The 18,417-nt window shown below is 56.4% G+C and overlaps 3 protein-coding genes across 3 annotated transcripts; 2 read left to right on the top strand and 1 right to left on the bottom strand.

Annotated features, from left to right (window-relative positions):
- Nucleotides 1-229: 229 nt before the first annotated feature.
- Nucleotides 230-535, bottom strand: SETTUDRAFT_34334 (uncharacterized protein; the record flags this gene model as incomplete). The annotated part of the gene is made up of 1 exon (XM_008031280.1): nucleotides 230-535. The coding sequence occupies one exon, from the start codon at nucleotides 533-535 to the stop codon at nucleotides 230-232; it is 306 nt and encodes a 101-aa protein (XP_008029471.1).
- Nucleotides 536-5,289: 4,754 nt separating this feature from the next.
- SETTUDRAFT_22773 (uncharacterized protein) lies at nucleotides 5,290-6,866 on the top strand (the record flags this gene model as incomplete). Its single annotated transcript, XM_008031195.1, has 3 exons — nucleotides 5,290-5,889; nucleotides 6,014-6,215; nucleotides 6,472-6,866. The coding sequence occupies 3 exons, from the start codon at nucleotides 5,290-5,292 to the stop codon at nucleotides 6,864-6,866; spliced, it is 1,197 nt and encodes a 398-aa protein (XP_008029386.1).
- Nucleotides 6,867-15,432: 8,566 nt separating this feature from the next.
- Nucleotides 15,433-18,132, top strand: SETTUDRAFT_156475 (uncharacterized protein; the record flags this gene model as incomplete). Its single annotated transcript, XM_008031620.1, has 3 exons — nucleotides 15,433-16,853; nucleotides 17,095-17,608; nucleotides 17,656-18,132. 3 exons carry the CDS (start codon nucleotides 15,433-15,435, stop codon nucleotides 18,130-18,132), a joined length of 2,412 nt encoding a protein of 803 aa, XP_008029811.1.
- Between the last annotated feature and the right edge of the window lie 285 nt (nucleotides 18,133-18,417).

Below are 18,417 nucleotides of genomic sequence, written 5' to 3'. Positions count from 1 at the left end.
GTGTGAGTGAGTGTTCGTGTGCGTCCAATTTGATCGCGGTTCCCTCCATGTCCGCTGCTGCTGCTGCTGCTCGAGGCTGCGGCGATGCACACGGCGTGGTCAGGCGAGACGGTGTTGCAGTCGACGTTCTAGTGGAGGAGGAATGCACCGTCGAGGCAAGGAAGCCAGGGTATCGTGCATCCAGGCCCCCCCCCCTTCTCCCCCATGCTTTGCAACGCGCTGCATGCACTCACACTGCACACGCAGTCGCTGCCGCTGCCTCATTCTGTCGGCGGAAGGTAGCCCGCTGGCTGCGCACAATGCCGCGTGGTGCGTTACAAAGGGCAGCAGGAGAGGCAACATCGGACATGTGCTCGTCCAGGCGGTGCGCGCAGATGCGTCTCGGCATGGGCGCGTTGTTCAGGTCGGCCTCGAAATCGGCCATGGCAGGCATAGTAGGCAAGGTAGGCAAGGTAGGCAAAGTAGGCATAGTGGGCGTAGGCGTAGGCGTAGGCGGAGGCGGAGGCGGACGAGGCAGTCGACCTAGTGCCCGCATAATGACACCTATGGCCTGGGTAAACTCTGCGCCTCTGTGCAGCGCCGTCCTCTAACACGCCACGGGCAGAGGTGTGTGTGTGTGTGTGTCTGCGTCTGCCACTCCCCAAGGGAAGCTCCGTGCATATCTCCGCCACGAGGCATCGCTCGGCCTGACTCGAGCGAATTGCGCCGATCCATGCGAAGCCACAAAAACCCATTCTGAAGCTGCTGCAGGCAGGGGGCCGCCCCTGTCACTGTCACCCGCTCGCTCGACTTGCTCCAGCAGAGCGTTCCTGGATACGAAGGCGCCAGACATTAGCCGTGGGCCCTGGAAATACCTCTCGCTCACGCTCGTCTTTCGCCTGTCGGCTAGCACACTTGCCCCCCATGCCCATGCCCATGCCCACACCCATGTCCATGTCCATGCCCCATGCCACGCCACGACTCGCGACCCATCAGGACCCCTCCCCATGCGGCCAAACTGCCAGTGTGAGATTTATTGGCAACGCCATCAGCATCTCGTAAAGATGAAAAAATAAATCAATCCAATGCCTACCCGAGAATCAGGCGGTTGCCGCTGCCCATGCATTGTCGCGTCGTGCTGCCCGCTGCAATGTCCGATGCGGCGCCGCTCGAGTCACATGGCCGGCGAGAGGGAGAGGGAGAGGGAGAGCGAGCGGGAGCGGGAGAGCGGGAGAGCGAGAGAGCGACAAAGGATGGACTGCGCGCACACATGGCCCCGAGGGCCGCGATGCTAGTATGTATACCTTGGACCGTACAGGTGAAGTCGACATAGTCTAGTCGCGGCGTGGTGTTCGCGTTATGATCGAAGTTACCTCCCGCTCCCGTTCGACGGCGCATGTGCAAATGGCTAGTGGCATCTATTCGTATTCATCCTGGGTCCGATCAGTCTTGGTGTCGGGCGGCCAATCACGTCGCGGCCGTCTCAACCAGATGCACTCATCTTGCTTCTGCCCAACAGGCGCAGCGTCGGCTCCAGAGCAACACAGACATGTCGACGGCCACGGCCACGCCCACGCCCACGGCTGCCTAGGCCCGAGGACGTCTATGACGACATCATTCAGCTGAGGGTCATGCAAAGTCATGGCCAGCCCATGAGTGGCTGGGCCCCCCCGACGGCATCGGATGCAGGCCTCCGCACCAGAGACGCTGGGGCTGGGAGCAGACATGTCCACATGTACCATGTACCGTTGAGCCGTTGAATATCGACAGTGACATGGCAGCTCGCATTTGGCATGTCGCGTCCAGCGGATGCGCCTGGTCTGGCATATAGCACGCTGGTGCTGGTGCTGCATCTGCCAGAGGCGCAGGGATGGCGGCAGCCGAGCAATGCCAGCCAGCTTGACAGCTTCGCATTCGCGAGATAGCGCGCGCGGCCCAGGCCAGGCGCGGCGACGTCGAGTCTGCTGACTGACGGACTGACTGACGGACTGACGGACTGGCGGACTGGCGGACTGGCGGACTGGCGGACTGGCGGACTGGCGGACTGGCGGACTGGCGGACTGGCGGACTACGGACTGACTGACAGACAGGCTCGCACACAGGCGCATCCAAGGCCGAGGACGGCTGCACAGGGGAGCCAGAATGACGATGGCCGAGGGTGAGTGTGTGGAAGCGGGGATTTGAGGCGAGGCGAAACGGCCCATGCGGCGAGTGGTGCGCGGATTGCTTTAGTGCATCGCGACATGTGAGATGCCGTAGCTATGATGGTCATGGCCTACTGCCTACCGCCCACCGCCCACCGCCTCCACATACCGCATACCGCATACCGCATACCGCATACCGCATACCCCCTCGGGCGTTTACTGCCCGTCAGCGGCGGCTGCGTCATTTGGCAACCAAGGGCGACTGCCCCTTCCCTCGCAGCGCCGCCGTCTGTCAGCAAAGCACGCGCTGTAGGCCTGCAGGCCATGTGCGAGGCCGGTCAGCAGCACTGGCCTGTGGCTGTGTCGCCGTGTGTGTGTGTGTGTGTGTGTGTGTGTGCGTGTAGCGGCAGCAGGTCACGGCCAAGGCAGGCAACCGACGACCATCTGCCGCCCGTGATGCGTTTGTTGCATGTTGCTTTTCGCTCACACCGCACTCGAGCGGCGACAGAGAGGGGGGGTGGGCAGGGCTGTGTGTGTGTCGGGGGTTCGCACTCATGGACGCATTGGGCATGAGTGCCGGTCGTCGAGGTCTGTGCCGTTTCCAATATTTGCGTGCAGTCGTTTTGCAGGCCGCTCGTACCGGGGGGGTCCGCAGACGGCCGCCGCCCTGGTGGTGAAGCATCTGCGCTGCGCGTGGGAGAGCAAGAGGGCGTGAATGCGTGCGGATTGCGTGTCATAGGCGTAGTAGCAGGCAGGCGTAGTGTACACGCACACGCGATATCACCCCAGGCCCACGGCTGGTGGTTTGGGGTGCTAGGCGGTGCGCGAATGTACCATGCCGCGTCTAGCGCGAAGAGCTAGCCTTCAGCCTCATGCCATGGCCGCATTCTTCTTTGCACGTCTGGCTACACACGCATTCTCTCCCTCGCACCCCCCACCCCGCCACAGACACCTGTACTGTACACACACACTCTCCCTCCCTCCCTTCCACGCACACATCCAGCAGACACACCGCACCGCGACGAGGCCCGCCAGCAGCGAGCGGCCATGCGCACGCACGCACGTACGCACGCACACACGCATGCATACACGCAGGCTGGCGGGCTCGCAGGCGACCGGCGTGGAGCAGAGCCGAGGCTCGCGCTGCTGGGGTCGCTGGAGTCGGGGGGTGGGCACGAGGCCAGGCAAAACGGGTGCAAAGGGCGGTCAATACGTCAGGACGGCGGGTTAGTCAGCACGCGCACGGTACGAGGCCTGTCGGGCTATTTTGCCCACTAGTGCCGCTGCCCATCTTGTCGCCTAACCATCTTCTGTGTTAGCACCCCTTCTAGCCTACATCGCCAATCTGCCCAGCTCAACCACCATCAACCCCCCCCCCAGACCAGACCAGACCAGACCAGACCAGACCAGACCAGAGAGAGCCAGCCAGACCAGACGTGTGCCCGGTACCTTGCCCTAACGCTGCCCGCCCCAGGCACACCAGATTGAGATCGCGCACCCGCTCTGCGACTACACGCGCAACTGCCACCGCGCTGCGCGATCGTCGCCCCCCCAAGCCCACGTCAGGCAAGGCGCTCCACTGCCCTCTTGTTCTCGCGCGCCCGCGTCAAGCTGTCTGCTGCTGCTGCTGCTGCTGGCTGCGCGCGCACGCTGCGTCGCCATCACCTGAGCCCCCCCCCCTCAAAAAAGCGCACCAGATCGCCCCTCGGTCGACGGCCCACTCGCGTGGAGCGAGCGTCTGCACCGCGTGCTGCTGCTGCCCTTTTGCATCCGACGCGCTCCTCACCTGCTTCCCCTCTCGTCCCTTGCCCGCAGAGCCAAATTTCCACGGAAAACCGGCTGCGACAAGAGGCTGATCGCTCGGCACGCTCGGCGTAGTTGAGCTTTCTGGGACAGAGTGCGCTGGGAGAGAGCCACACTGTGCGCGAAACCTTCAGTCATCGATACCACAACGGGCCGACTGGGAGCCTTTTGCCCCATCACTACCTGCGGAGCCAGTCAGCGCACACGCATCCAGAGCGACCTCTTCGGTAGCCGCCTGCGCGCGCACCACCCACCCACCCCTTCACCCTTCGGCGAACAGGCCTAACCCAACCCTGGTTTCTTCGTCACTAGCGTGCTTCTACCACGGACCCGCACGCACGCACCACCACACACACTCACACTCACACGCACTCACACGCACTCACACGCACTCACACGCACACACGCACACCACACACACCACACACACCACACACCACATACCACATACCACATACCACACACCACACACACGCACACTCACACCCCCCCTCCTCCCCAGCCCGCCCGCCCTCGCCCTCCTCCCTCGCCGCACGCACTAGAAGCCCGCCCTCGCGCAGGCCTGCGTTCCACACTTTGCTCGCCGCGCCATCCCCTCCTGGTCCTAGGCGCTCCACCTAGAACAGCAGTCATTCCCACTGCTACGGCTCGGCTTTACCGACTAGGCCCGCATCCCTGTCGCTGCCTCGACGGGCGCGAATTACCTCATCGAGTGTGCTAAGGCCTGCTGGGCAAGCCGCGATTCCCTCCACGCGGCTCCATTGGTCGTCGCACGCAAGCCGCACGCCACTGAGTCTAAAAGCCTTTAGGCCGCGCTGTCACTAGCTGTGTTCCAAATTCACTCTCGCCCCAGCAGACCCGCAGTGCAAGCTCGTCCTTCACTAGCACCGATTGTGTAACCTCTGCGTTGCACTTCACTCTGCACCGCGCCAGCTGCTCCGCGATTCGAGAGATCTCTGCCCGCTAGCCTCTGCCTCCCCTGCCCCCCCCGGTGCCCTCGACCTTGCGTCTTCCGTGCGTTATCTTTTCGACGGCGCATATTTGCCGAACTGCTTGTCCTCCACCTGGGCGTCGTGGAAACCACACCGTCTGCAAATCATCCGCGTTTAACTTCCACGCTACCCACGACCTGACCACTTCGCTTCTCCGGTTTTCTGGCTGTGCATCTCTTGGCCGAACACAGGCTACGTCTTTATACGCTCTAGCTGCCTGTCTTCCACAGACCGCGGCAAATCATCCGAAGACGGTTTGCGACGGACATATCTCTGCAGCCATTCCTCCTCGTGGGCGCACGCATCCAGCCATCCAACCTCAGCTTAGAGTCTAAGGTCCCCCTCGACACGCTGCCCACTCCTCTCAGTCTATGGACGCACGGCAAGCAGACTACCCGCAGTCAGGTTTGAGCTCGCCCTACCCAACCTTTCCTGAAGCTGTTTCTGAGGGAACCTCTGCAGATCAAGCATCTGCTGCGCAATACCCTCCCTCAGGTCCCGATCCTCGCTCCTCCAACCTCACGCCCAGTTCCGACTACAGTCTGAACCCTTCGTCTGCTCGCTCAGGCTCCTTTCCGGAATACATTCAACGTTCGTATCAACCCGGCGCTCAAGGGCAAGCTCCCGGTGGTATGGCGCAACAACAGAGTCCGTCAATGCCTATCCCAGATGGTCAAGCAAATGGCCATCAATCACCACAGCAACTCAAGTCTGACTCGGATGTACCTATAGATCCATCAATCGCCGCCCAGACGAGCCCGACTTATGCCAGTCACCAACAGCAGTACTCGCCTTACACACCCCACCACGACATGCAGCATTATCCGGGTCAGCCCCAAACACCCATGGGTTACGCGTCGCGCCCTGAATGGGCAGGCCACTACCCCCAGCCTGGCATGCATTACGGCCATCCTGCGACTTCAGGCCCGCCTGCCCCCGCAATGGTTTCTCCCGTCCAACGACCACCAACTGTAAGTTTTTTTCTCTTCTTTCCCTCTTCGCAGTCGCGACGCGCGAAAAATCGCGCAGTCTTGTCTTCAGTTTTTTTCTCCACTGTATCGATTACTGACTCTTTTTTGTTTTTTTCGCGCTTAGGGCGGACACCCTCTGTCTACAGTCTATTCGTTTGTTCCCATTCCTGGCGCACAACAGCACAAGCGACCGCGTCGGCGATATGAAGAAATCGAGCGCATGTACAAGTGTGGCTGGAATGGCTGCGAGAAGGCGTACGGCACTCTGAACCACTTGAACGCGCACGTCACCATGCAATCTCATGGTTCCAAGCGAACTCCAGAAGGTCAGTATTTTTTTTCTCTCGACTTTGTGGGTTACCGACTACATCATGGTCGTGGGTTGTGGTGGTGGTGGCCCTTGCCAGGCTAGCGCGCTAAGTTAGCACTTGGGATCGTGCTGGTGCAGCGCCATACTGGTCGCGTCCACCCCCCACACTGAGTAGCTTCTGACTACGGAAGCTAGCCACCTATGACCCATGCGCCGTAGTCTTGGCACATTAAAATGGCTTCGATATAGGTTGGCTAACTAGACCCTTATAGAATTCAAGGAGATCCGCAAAGAATGGAAGGCCAAGAAGAAGGAGGAAGAGGCTGCCCGCAAAGCCGACGAAGAGCGACACCGTGCCGACGCGCAACAGCGTGCCCATGAGGGTGGCCCGCCTGAAGCACCTGTCTATGGACAGATACGACAGGCAGTTGGTGTTCCCGGCCAGGGTAGCCAACATCCCCAGCTCCCTCCTATTGGGTATCAGCCTGCCGCCTCTGGCAACACGGCTGCTCCTCAATACGGCACGCAAAGTCCGGGTCTTCCGGAGGGCATGGCTCAGTATGCCACCCCCAACAGCAACGCGTACAACAGTCCCAATAGTAACAACAGCAGTTACCCACAATCGCCCTATGGACAGAACCCTCAAATGTACCAACAGAACCACTAAATATGGTCTGGCGATCGGCGAATAATACGAGTCACTCCAAGTCAATTTCCACTCGATAACTTAGAAAGAAACAAGACAGATGGCCCTGGTCGGCTGCATTTGATCATGGGACCTGAATACGATAATTTTTTTTGGGGGGGGGGGGATGACTCGATGCCCTGGCCATTCGTTCGTTCCACGTTGGTTGTGCGAGCAGACACAAGAGCGACGACACACACACACGTCGCCAGCACGGTTGCCTCTGTCGTGTGTAAAAGAAGAAAAAAAAAGTGAGCACGGCAACACGCTGACACAAACAGTGAAACTCTGCAAAATCATAGGCTTGATGTGTGAAATAAACTGATAAATGCAAATTGGAAAATTGTTTCTGTTTCGAGCGCCGTTTCGCATGCAGTTGTTCTAGCCCGTAAAGATGAAGTTGGAAAAAGCCAAGAAAGTTTCGGAGAAAAAAAAAGAAGGGAAAAGAAAAAGATTCTCATCAGCGAGATTGCGCAAAGGAAAAACATGTAGTCCAGAACAGCTGAAACCGCGAGACATGCATGATGCCCAAAGAGCCATCCTCCTGACATGACAATTCACGGCAAACCTGGGAAGCCGTGCACTAACTCTTGTATGGTGATATCTGTACTGGGGCCGTAGCCACGCCGCGCATCGTGGCTCATTGAATCTCCATCGTAAACACCCATTAAGGGAATAAAAAAACATACAGCCGCCGCCAAGTGAAAATGCAAGCACCGCCAGGGGGGGGGGAGGGGGAAAGATGCTGTGACCAGTGGCAGAAAACCCGCGACTCGGTCGCGATAAAAGGCCACCGTAAAGGAGAGTCGTCAGAATTCCCTCGCGATTAGGGGAGAGCAAGCGAGAAAGCTTTTTAATACACCGTGTGCAAGACACATCAGGGCCGAAAAGAAAGCAAGCCACGCTGCAGTGCTTCGCCAATCTTCCCCTCCTCCTCCTCCTACCCCCCTCCCCACGACGCCAAAACTTGGATATATCGCCGTTTGTGTGTTTCACATCACGTCGCGCCTTGCCTAGTATCCCAGTACCGAAAAAAAATTATATATTAAGTTTTTTCAATGTTTTGGGAAGTTTCTCCTTGCCCTGTCCTGGCCTGTCCTGTCCTGTTCTGGCATATCCTATCCTTTCTTGTCCTGATCCGACAAGCACTACCACTACGACCCCATCCGGCCCAACATTATCATGCGACTCGTACACACCGCGCGGCACATACGTAGATGCATACATACATAGATACATACAAGGCTATTAATCCACGTACGCTTGTAGACACGCGTTGCATTGCATTCGGCAGGACCCGATTTCAGCACCAACCAAGCAAGCCAACTAACTGCAGCACCAGCAGCAGCAGCACCAGCAACTCCAAAGAGGCAAAACAAGGGCGTCAGCCTAAAGTTTGTGTTTTTTTGTTTCTTTTTTTGGTCTTCTTCTAGTGTAGCTACCATGTGTATTACACGGCCTCTCTCTCTCTCTCTTTTTTTTTTGCTGCCCAAATTTTTACTTACATGACTTGAGTGGAGTTTACATGACTTGAACACACACACGCACACACATACATACATACATACCTCCGCCTCCGCCGCCGCCGCCGCCACAGCCGGATGCCGTCGCTGCCGTTTCCTGCCGCAGCCACGCCGTATATACGCCGCACGCCGGGCTTATTTTTCTCATCTCTTCTCTCTCTCTATTCCTCTTTCTTCCGACTATATAGTTTTTTTTCAGGCTTTTTTTTTGTTTGCTCGCACGCAAGCCCAAGCCAAGCCAAGCCAAGCCAAGCCAAGGTAAGGCAGACTGACTGGGACGGGAAGAATACGCGCGTGTATGTAAAATTAAAAATAAATCAAATACATAGATCATAATTAAAAAGCGAGCTGGGGGAGAGAGAAAAAAAACCGTGACTATGATTACGATTACTTGACATGGAATTACACCGTGTATGTGCAGCAGTGTATGTGTGCTGTGCTGTGCTGTGCTGTGCTGTATGTGTGTGTGGCTGGTCTCACTTGCATTTGCATGCACCTGTGCTGTATGTGTGTGTCGAGGAAGAGGGAGGGAAGGGGGGGGGGTTTCAAGGGTATGCGTGCGTGTGCAAGCAAGCCAGCCCACGCAAGTGCAAGTGCAAGTGCAAAAGGCGTATAGTTGGAGGGAAAAAAAAGCAAAGAGAATAATACAGCCGTGCGACGGAACAACGGCGCGAGGTACACCCGGGTGGCAAAAAAATAAAGATTAAAAATCAAGGGCGAGAAGAAAAAAAAAAGAGGCAAATGAAACTAAAAGAGGACAAAAGGCGAGGGTGGGGGGCGAGACGTGGGGCTACGTGCATGAGCATGAGCATGAGCATGAGAGTGAGCATGAGAGTGAGAGAGAGAGAAAGGGAAGCATGGGCAACGGACAGTAAGTTGTCGGTTGCGCGGGCCAAGCCCAAAAACGCGTTTCAAAACATGTATGTTGCACCTAGGGCATGTATGTGTGTGTGTATGTATGTATGTAGGTAGGCAAGTAAGCCAGGCTCGGCGAGACCAAAGACCGACAACAAGTGTTTCACACCTAGCAAGTATATGCGCGTGTGTGTTTTGTATCTACGTATGTACATGTATGTAGGGTTCAGGTAGGTAGGTAGGTAAGGTAGGTATGTAGGTAGGTATGTAGGTACATGTAGGTAGGGGGGGGGAGGGGAAGGGGTCCGCGACAAGGAACATGGATGGTTCCTAGACCTACTACGTGACAAACCTACTTAGTTAGTTCGTTACTCACTAGAGAAATAAGGGTAATAATCCAAGTAGCCTAGGGGTTTAGGTTAGCTGGGGCGTGTTAGGTGTAGGTGTAATGTGACCACCCATCACCAACTAGGTGTACATACCCCCCCCTTCCCTTTTCCCCTTCTTTTCTCACTCCCCTCCTAATCTAGATGGCCGAGACCCTCATACACCTGCACCCCCCCCACCCCACCCCCGTACATGTATATCTGACTTGGGCTGACTGACCGACCGCCGCCGCCGCCGCCGAGCACCGGGTATGCCCGCGCGCGCGGACGCACGGGGTGTATGTGCGCTCTTTTTTCTCTCTGTGTGTGTGTGTGTGTGTCTGATGTCGATTATTTCTTTCTCTTTTTCTTTTTCCTTGAATAACCTAGTTTTGTAATGTTGATTACTTTTTGGCCCGATTTCTAGTCTTTTCATGTTTTGCATTTTTTTTTTCGGTGCGTAGAAAATGCTCCGATTGTAGAGAGAAAGAGAGAGAGAGGGGGGCGGATCTGTGTTGCGGAAAGCTTAATGGAGAGAGCGAGGCAGACATGCATGCATGGGGTGCATGGCGAGTAAGGGGACATGTAGGTCGTGTGTGAGGTGTAGACCGAAAAGGGTGCGGAATGCGAAGACTGGCTGTGCATCTAGGAGTGTACTAGATGGGGCATTGGCAGTGGCAATGGAGGTTGCAGAGTCATGTTGGATTCGGTGGGGAAGAGTCAGTTTGCAGAGTCAGGTTGGCAGTCGGAGATAGATGGACGGACTGATTGACTGACGGAGAGAGAGAGAGTCAGAGGATAGGAAGGGCAGAGAGAAAAAAAAAAGGGTCCCTGTCGCCGAATTTCTCGGCTGAATATGCAGCATGGCAGGCGATGGTGCATGCATGCAGTGCATTGCATGGCTGTTCCCTACCGACATGGCTGTCCATGGCCTTTTTCCTGTCTCTCTCGCTGTCTCTCGCTTTCTCATGCTGCCGGCCCCTGTCCTTGTCTCCGCAGCTGGATCGCCTCGCCTCGCCTCGCCACGCCCATGACACCCTAGTCAAGGGCTCTCTTGTTCCATCTGTCTCTCAATCAAATCACTTGCATGCATGCACGCTTGCTTACCTGCCTGCCCTGGCCTGCCCTGGCCTGCCCTGGCGCCTCTCACGAGGTGCCGGTCACTGCTGAACAGAGAAGGCGACGAGCAAGACAGACAGACAAGAGGCACGCAGCCCAGGCCCTGCCACGTAACGCATGTCGACAGCGACATGTTCTGCTGGCTATTGCAAGGAAGACACAGAAACGCGCCCGTCTGCCCAAGCATCTCGCCGACGACGACGCATCAAAAGGCTGGAAACGGCAAGGCGGCATGGGAGGGGCAAAGGAAAGCCACGGAAGACAGGCGAGCGACGGACGACGACGACGACGACGCTCGGTTCGGTCACGGTCACGGTCGTTCACTCACACATGCCCTTGCCCTCGCTTGGCCTGCTGCCCTGTCGTCCTCTTCTTTATTACCGGCAACCGGCGCGGACAACACGACAAGACACGACACGACACGACACGACCAGGCCAGAAAAAAAAGGCAGGAATCAGACCACTCTGCCGTAGGTGGAGGTTTGTCGAACCATTTTTTTTGTTGCATGGCGGCCTTGAGGCAATCAAACATGGCTTGTCTTGACTTGCTTTCCGACCACGACTGCTGTCGCCCTTCCCCGCTTCCGCCTCCAGTGTAGGTAGTAGGACCAGGAAGCCAATAAGAATAGCCAGTGAGATGCTTATCCTACACGTATCGTGGAGGGGGGGGGAGGGGGGCGCGCAGGGAAGGTCGTACCGGGGCCATGTCACCGATACCCCGGTCTGATTGTTCCTTGTGATGCGTTTGTGCAGAAGATGGGAATGGCGAGTGTGAGTGTGTGGCGGTGGTACGGACTTGTTCGCTGGTGCTGATTGCATGCATGGCATGCACATGGTGCATCCGGAGCCGGATTGGGTGGGGACAGGGATGGGCGACTTGGGCAAAGGGGCGGCTGTCATGCCACTGCCTTTTTGTCCGTGGCGGGCTGGGCCAATCAGGCGGCATGTATTTTGTTTCGCTGCTGGGAATATCGAGTCTTGTGTTCCTTTTTGGCGCATTTGCTGCAAGGCGAAGGCGAGACGGGGGTCGAGCGAGGCCGAACAGAGGCGCGGTGGCACGGCGGTGTCGGCATCGGGAGGGCCGGTTGGTGGTGGATGGCGTGTGCGGGCGTATTGCAGCGTACTCGCGTCTATGACGCACAGCCGAGGGCCAGAGGGCGTGGGTGGGTGTGCTCGTATTCGGGTTTCGGGGCTAGCATGTGTGTACGGTGGTGTAGGTGTAGGTGCAGTGTACATTGCAAAGGCGACACAGTACATGGCAGGTGTACGTGTGCTGGGCACATGCTCCGACATGGGTGCTGTTCCCAGGGAGACGTGCATCTTGGTTGCGCGGGACCAAAGAGGAAGGCGCGTAAAGCAGAGTTGATGTCTGACGCAAGTCATGGCGTCTCAGACACAGCATCGTGTGCAGATGATACGCAGCCCGCAGCCCGCAGGCAGAGAGGCCGGGCGGGGGTTGGCGACATGTCGGCGGCGGTGCGGGTGAAAGAAGGCTGCTGTGTGTGCGTCGGTGTGACGAGCGAGTCTGGGGCTGCGTCGGGTGCTGATAGGATGCGCGCGGCTTGTGCCTCCGTGTCATTACACACACACACTCACACACACTCACACACACTCACACACACTCACACACACTCACACACACACACCCACTCCGTTCCCACTGGCCGCCTCGACGCGACCTGCGACCACGACCCTCCGACTCGGCCGTGGCCGACGGCAGACGCCCGCCTGATGCAATCCAAGGGCCTGCGAGATGCTGTTTTTTGCTTTCGGCCCCGTCGTGGCCTCGCCCTGGCCCCGGCCCCCTGTGGACCGTCGTCTTTTTTTCCTTTTCTCTTCTTTTCTTTCGCCTCCCGCTGCAAGACATGGTGGGCGAACGGCACGGCCATCGAGTCGGGCAGCTTGGCCCGAATGCCCATGAATCAGCCATGGACGGCCCATTTCTCCGGAGGCATATCCACGCGGCAAAACAACGGCACCCGCGACAAGCAAGCGAAGACAAAGCAAAGCAAAGAGGCCACCTGCGCACCGCCTGGGCCGCCCATGGCGAGCTCAACAAAGAAGCACAAGAATGGCGTCGGCCGAGGCGTCGCCCCCTCCCCCCTGCTGCATCCACGCCCTGCCCTTGCCCATAGCTGTAGAGCAGACGCAGATTCATGCCGCGTCCGAGTGCGAGGCAAAAGCAAAGCAAAAGAGGCGGAGAGGATATTTAGCCCAGCCACACACGCTAGCATCTCACAAGCCTCTTTTTTTTCGCATCTGCAAGATCGCCCTCTAGTGGCCCATGAGCCGTTGTCGAATTAACCTACATGTGTGTTAATGCCCCGGACGGGTGCTAAGGCAATCGTCTTGTTTTGGGGAGCCACCGTTGGAGAGGGCTAGCCAGTGCCAGTGCCAGTGCCAGTGCCAGTGCCAGCACCAGTGCCAGTGCCGTCCAGACGCGACGGCAGCGCCATCTGGCATGAGGGACACAACGGCGCGCCAGTCGGCAAGCTGACGGTGGCTACTGCTAGCTGCCTGTGCTACTCCTACACTACCACTGCTACATCCACCCATCGTTACACTGCACCAGCCGCCGTGCTTGTCTTTTTGGCCTCTTGCAGCATTCCCTTCCCGTGGCCACGAGGAACGAGGGGGGTGAATGTGCAGGTCCATGTGCGTGTGCGTGTGCATGCGTGCGTGCCTGTGGATGGCGCTGTGCCACTGTCGCCTGTCCTGCACGCTTGGTCATGGTCCTGCTGGTGTTGGCCAGCTGATAACGGCTGGCCGTTGTTCTTCGTCTCTGCACCACTCGTCTTACTCCAACAAGCGCCCACAGCAACAACCAGCCATCACCATCTCACACACACACTACAGCACAACGTCGTCTCATACCACAAGGCCACAATGCACTACATCAACACCAGCGCAAGAATGCCCCTACCAAGCGCCCACTTGGTGCTCGCACACAGCCCATCACGCAACCCTCGCTGTAACAGCGCCTTACCAAGCCTCTGGAATCTCGTAGCACACAAACAGCCGGCGACCAGGCCAACACATCTACGCCATCCAAAAAAAAAGACCCTGAGCCCGCCGCGCTGGGTGCTGCGAGAGAGAGAGAGGCAAAAAAACTCCGATGCTGGATGATGTGCAGGTCTGCCCACCGATCAGAGGGCACACAGAGCATTGGGCGGCATCCGTCGTCGCTAGACTCCAGCAGTCTTAGTAACCAAGGCAAGGCAAGGCAAAGCAAGGCAAGGACAAGGCACAAGGGCACAGAGTTGGCCTGCCTGTCATGCGCTAGTTGGGGGGGGCGGGCGGGCGCGTATCCTAAGCCAGTTCGCTCTTTTCTACGGTGGTTCTAGTTTGCCTTCCCGCAGCCCTGGGTTGGGGAGCTGGGGGGTGTGTTGAAAAGGATCGTAAGCCCTACCACGATGGGTAATGGCCCTGCGCTGGCTTTGGCTCTCCCGCGTTATAGTGCTTGTTTGCTTTTCGGCTCCGCAGACTCGGATGCCAGTAGTGTCAACCCTCAGCCTTGCTGGCCTGGGTTGCTGCTAGGAGAGGCGTGGGCACGCCATGTTGGCTTAGGCTGGGATCCTACTCCCGCCCAGACGCCCGCGGCTCCTTCGAGCATGGCACTATGCCGTAGTGTGCTTGTCCCACCCTCTGCTCCAACGCTGGTTCCTTGTCCTATAGTCGCACAAGGCCATGATAGTGGCAGCCTTCTCGAGGCGTTCGGATCGGGCGACGCCGTGTCGGGTCGTCACGTGCTGCATGCTTCGGCCCGGCCATTCTGCCGCTGCGCGAATCCTGGGCAACTTTTTCCTTGAGGCTGATGATAATTTTACGCTTTTTGTACACAACAACGCCCTGCACTTCCGCCCGACCTCATGCTTACTTGTCGTGCGTCCCTATGGCGATGCACACAGACGCTCCGTGTCCCGGCTAGTAGTGCGCACCGCCTGCGCAGCAATGTGAATGCGCTGCTCAGACCACACCTGCACCGCCTGCTGTCGACCCGGAATGTCTCATGGCAACAACAAGGAGAAGGACGGCCCACCGACCTGGGCGACGCTCGAGGACCCTCCAAGTATGGAGAGGACCACTTCAGGAAATCGGCCTTTGCGGCAAATCGAAAGAGAGCCGCAACCAAGGCGCTACGCCAAACACATGCACGGAGAGTCGACAACACACCCAACTTGGCCAAACTGGGTCGGCGTGACCCCCGCATGTCGGACAGCGACTGGAATAGAAGGAAAAGAGAATTGCGACATCTGCAGGATCCATTGGAGCTCGCAGTGTTTGTCAAGCAAGAATTGGCCAAGGACAAGGTGGACGAGATGCTGCAGCTGGTGTACATGGCCAGCCACTCAATGGAGTGTATTGTCAGTTGGAACCACATCATCGACTACTATCTGGACAAAGGGCGTGTCAAGGACGCGCTCAAGGCGTATAACGATGTACGTCTGGGAAACATGAGCGGTGTGGCGCCATGCTGACTTTCAACAGATGAAGAAGCGAGCGCAATTCCCCGATTCCTATACCTACACCATCTTACTCCGCGGTTTATCCAAGAATGCGCACACTTCAGGGACTCTTAGCAAAGCTCTCTCCGTGTACCACTCCCTCTCCGCACCCAATTCCCGCGTCGAGCCGTCTATTATACACACAAATGCTGCGTTGAAAGTATGTGCAAGAGCAGGAGATATGGATGCATTGTGGGGCGTTGCTGGAAAGATAGCTGAGACCGGGCCTGCATCAGCAAACAGCATCACGTACGTGACTATCCTCAACGCCATACGACAAAATTTGTTGGTAAACGCACCAAAGGGAGAGAGTGACGATGAAACTGCCGCACGTAAAGAGCGCGGCATCGTGGAAGCCCGGCTCATGTGGGAAGATATCATCAGAAGGTGGGGGAGCGCAGACCTGATGATTGATGAAGAGCTGGTTTGCGCAATGGCCAGACTGCTGCTAATTGGTAGCCGACCGCGAGACTGGGACGACGTGCTTTCTTTGGTTGAGCAGACAATGGATATTCCACGACTTGTTCCCCGACTAGGCACTACAGAGCGGCAAAACGCAGGTTTCCCACGTTTACGAGCTCCCAACGTACCACGGGAATACCGTGTCGATGACGATCACCTTTCGCCTGACAATACCCCCGTGCGTGGTGACGAGTTCCTTCCTATAAAACGAGATTCGGATGGTGCTCTATCCAATCCACTTGCGTATGTTTGGCCAGGCAATAACACTCTCTCTGTCATTCAAGAAGCTTGCCAGAAGATTGTCGCGAATAAGGCCGCACAGGAATACTGGGACCTCTTAACCGATCCCCGGACCTACAAGATTGTCCCGGACATTGATAATTTGCACATGCGTTTACGCAACCTTCGTCAAAACCGCGCCTCTGCTGCTGCCGTCCAATTGATGGAGCAAGACATGATGGAGAAGGGCGTCAAGCCTCGACCTGGCACATTCAGAATCGCCATGAGTACCTGTGTCCGCGACAAGAATAACCACAACTCCCTCAGGCACGCCGGTCGCATTCTGAACATGATGTTCAAGACTTTGGAGGATGCAGATGCAAAGACCATCACCTTATACGCGGAGCTCGCAACCAGCTTTCCTCTCGCCAAGGGTTCCGACTTGATCGAGGCACTTACTATTCTCCGCCCCCTTGCCAAGAGCATTCGCATTCAGCTGGGTGTTGGTGCTGCCCCGACAAAATACAATAAAAATGCTGTAACTCGGTCGTTGAAAGGGGAGGAGAGACAAGATGCCATTACTGCAATTAGAAAGATTCATGGTGTGTATGACAAGTTGCTATTTAGCAACTTGGTCTCCGAGGAGATGAAGACCCCATTCAAGGCTGAGAGGGCGCGACTATCTGCTTTTATTCAAAGGATACTATTTCAAGACGGGCACTCCAGATCAAAGGAAAAGATCCAATCACGGGGCTCATTGGAAGAGGGAGATAGGCACCGTTATCTTCAAAACGAGACTAGACCGGGAGAAGCAGAGGAAGAGGAGAATGATAACAAGCCGGAGTGGAAGAAGCAGTGGATGCAGCAGGTGGAGAGGCCACAACGGCGAAAGATGAGAGTCTCGTCGGCTACGACAGACATGTAGCATTATACCACTCATGATATTTTGTAACGAAGATACGAAGCACTTTGTACAATACTACTATACTGTTCTCTTAACCCATGAACGTGAAGGTGTATCCTACCGGCAATGGCACGTGCACGTCCCAAAACTACTCGAACCTCCGCGCCTTCGCCGCAATCCCAACCTCGCGCGACTCCGTACATCAACTCACCACCACCACCACAACACCACACACATACCCAGCGCACAATTATTCAGGATGGGCAACGATGGCGGTTCGATTCCTAAACGCCGCGAGCTTGTCAAAGAAGCCGCAAAAGCCCTCACAACAGCCCAAATCAAAGAGGCGCAAACCGAACAACAAGAATACGCCTGGTCCACCGATCCCCTTACGCGCAAACCCCTCGCCCGGCCTGTAGTCTCTGATGCAGCGGGAGTGCTCTATAACAAAGACTCGATTATCGAGTTTCTGCTCAAAGAAGATGGCCATGTGGAAAAGGCAGAGATGAAGAAGGTTGGGGGTGTGAAAGACTCGGAACTGGGGACTTTTGGGGATAGAGTAAAGGGGCTGAAAGACGTTGTTGAAGTCAAGTTTGAGGTCGAGGAGAAGATGGGTGGAGAAGTTGGCGCAAAAGATACTAATGAGAGGTGGAAGTGTCCCATTAAGGGAGAGAGACTGGGCGCTGGGAGCAAGGCAGTGTATATTGTGCCTTGTGGACATGCATTTGCAGGAAGTGTGGTCAAGGAGGTTTCTGAGCGTGTTTGCCTGACGGTACGTTGTGCCCCTACCCCTTTTGCGCAACGACTAACTAGGCGCAGTGCAACGAAGCCTACGCCGAAAACGACGTTATTCCGATTCTTCCTACTGCGCCCACCGACATTGCGCGCCTCAATCTGCGTCTAAAAACGTTGAAGGAAAAGGGTCTTACACATGCACTGAAAAAGGCACCCGGTAGCAAGAAGAAGCGGAAGCACGCCGAAAAGGACGCATCGGAAACCAGCACATTGGCGAAACCTTCCTCCTCCTCCTCCTCTGACGAAGACAAGAAGACGAAGAAAGAAAACGGCACAGCAAAGCCATCTACAACGACAGCAGCAGCGAGCGACGGTATCAAGAACAGCGCAACCGCATCGCTCACGCGCAAAGTGCTCGAGGAGCAGGAAGAAAGGAATAAGAGGCGGAAAATGGCTCAAAGCGACAACGTCAATAGTTTGTTTTCAAAGAAAGAGCACAAGACGTCTGCAGGTAATAGTGCGGATTTCATGACTAGAGGCTTCAGCATTGGGAAGAAATGAGCGACTTATTATTTACATGTGTACAGTGTGTTAGTTTAGGCCGTCTATTTGTGTGTATGTGGTTTAGAATGCGAGCTCACAATATGTGATGTGAGAGACATTTAGCACACGGTCCTTTTCATCAAGGTTACGAGAAGAAAAATCTTGGTCAGACATGATGAATAATAATATATCATTATCGTTATTATCTTAGCAACTCTTAATTTATTACTATGCTTATTATTCATGCACACAGCCAGCCTACCTTGTTGCATACAAACACAGGAATCCCAACCACAGCTATCC

The sequence above is a fragment of the Exserohilum turcica genome, assembly GCF_000359705.1.
Source record: "Exserohilum turcica Et28A unplaced genomic scaffold SETTUscaffold_6, whole genome shotgun sequence".
Lineage (NCBI taxonomy): Eukaryota > Fungi > Ascomycota > Dothideomycetes > Pleosporales > Pleosporaceae > Exserohilum > Exserohilum turcicum.
The sequence above is the reverse complement of the archived record's forward strand: the minus strand, read 5'-3'. Positions and strand labels throughout refer to the sequence as shown.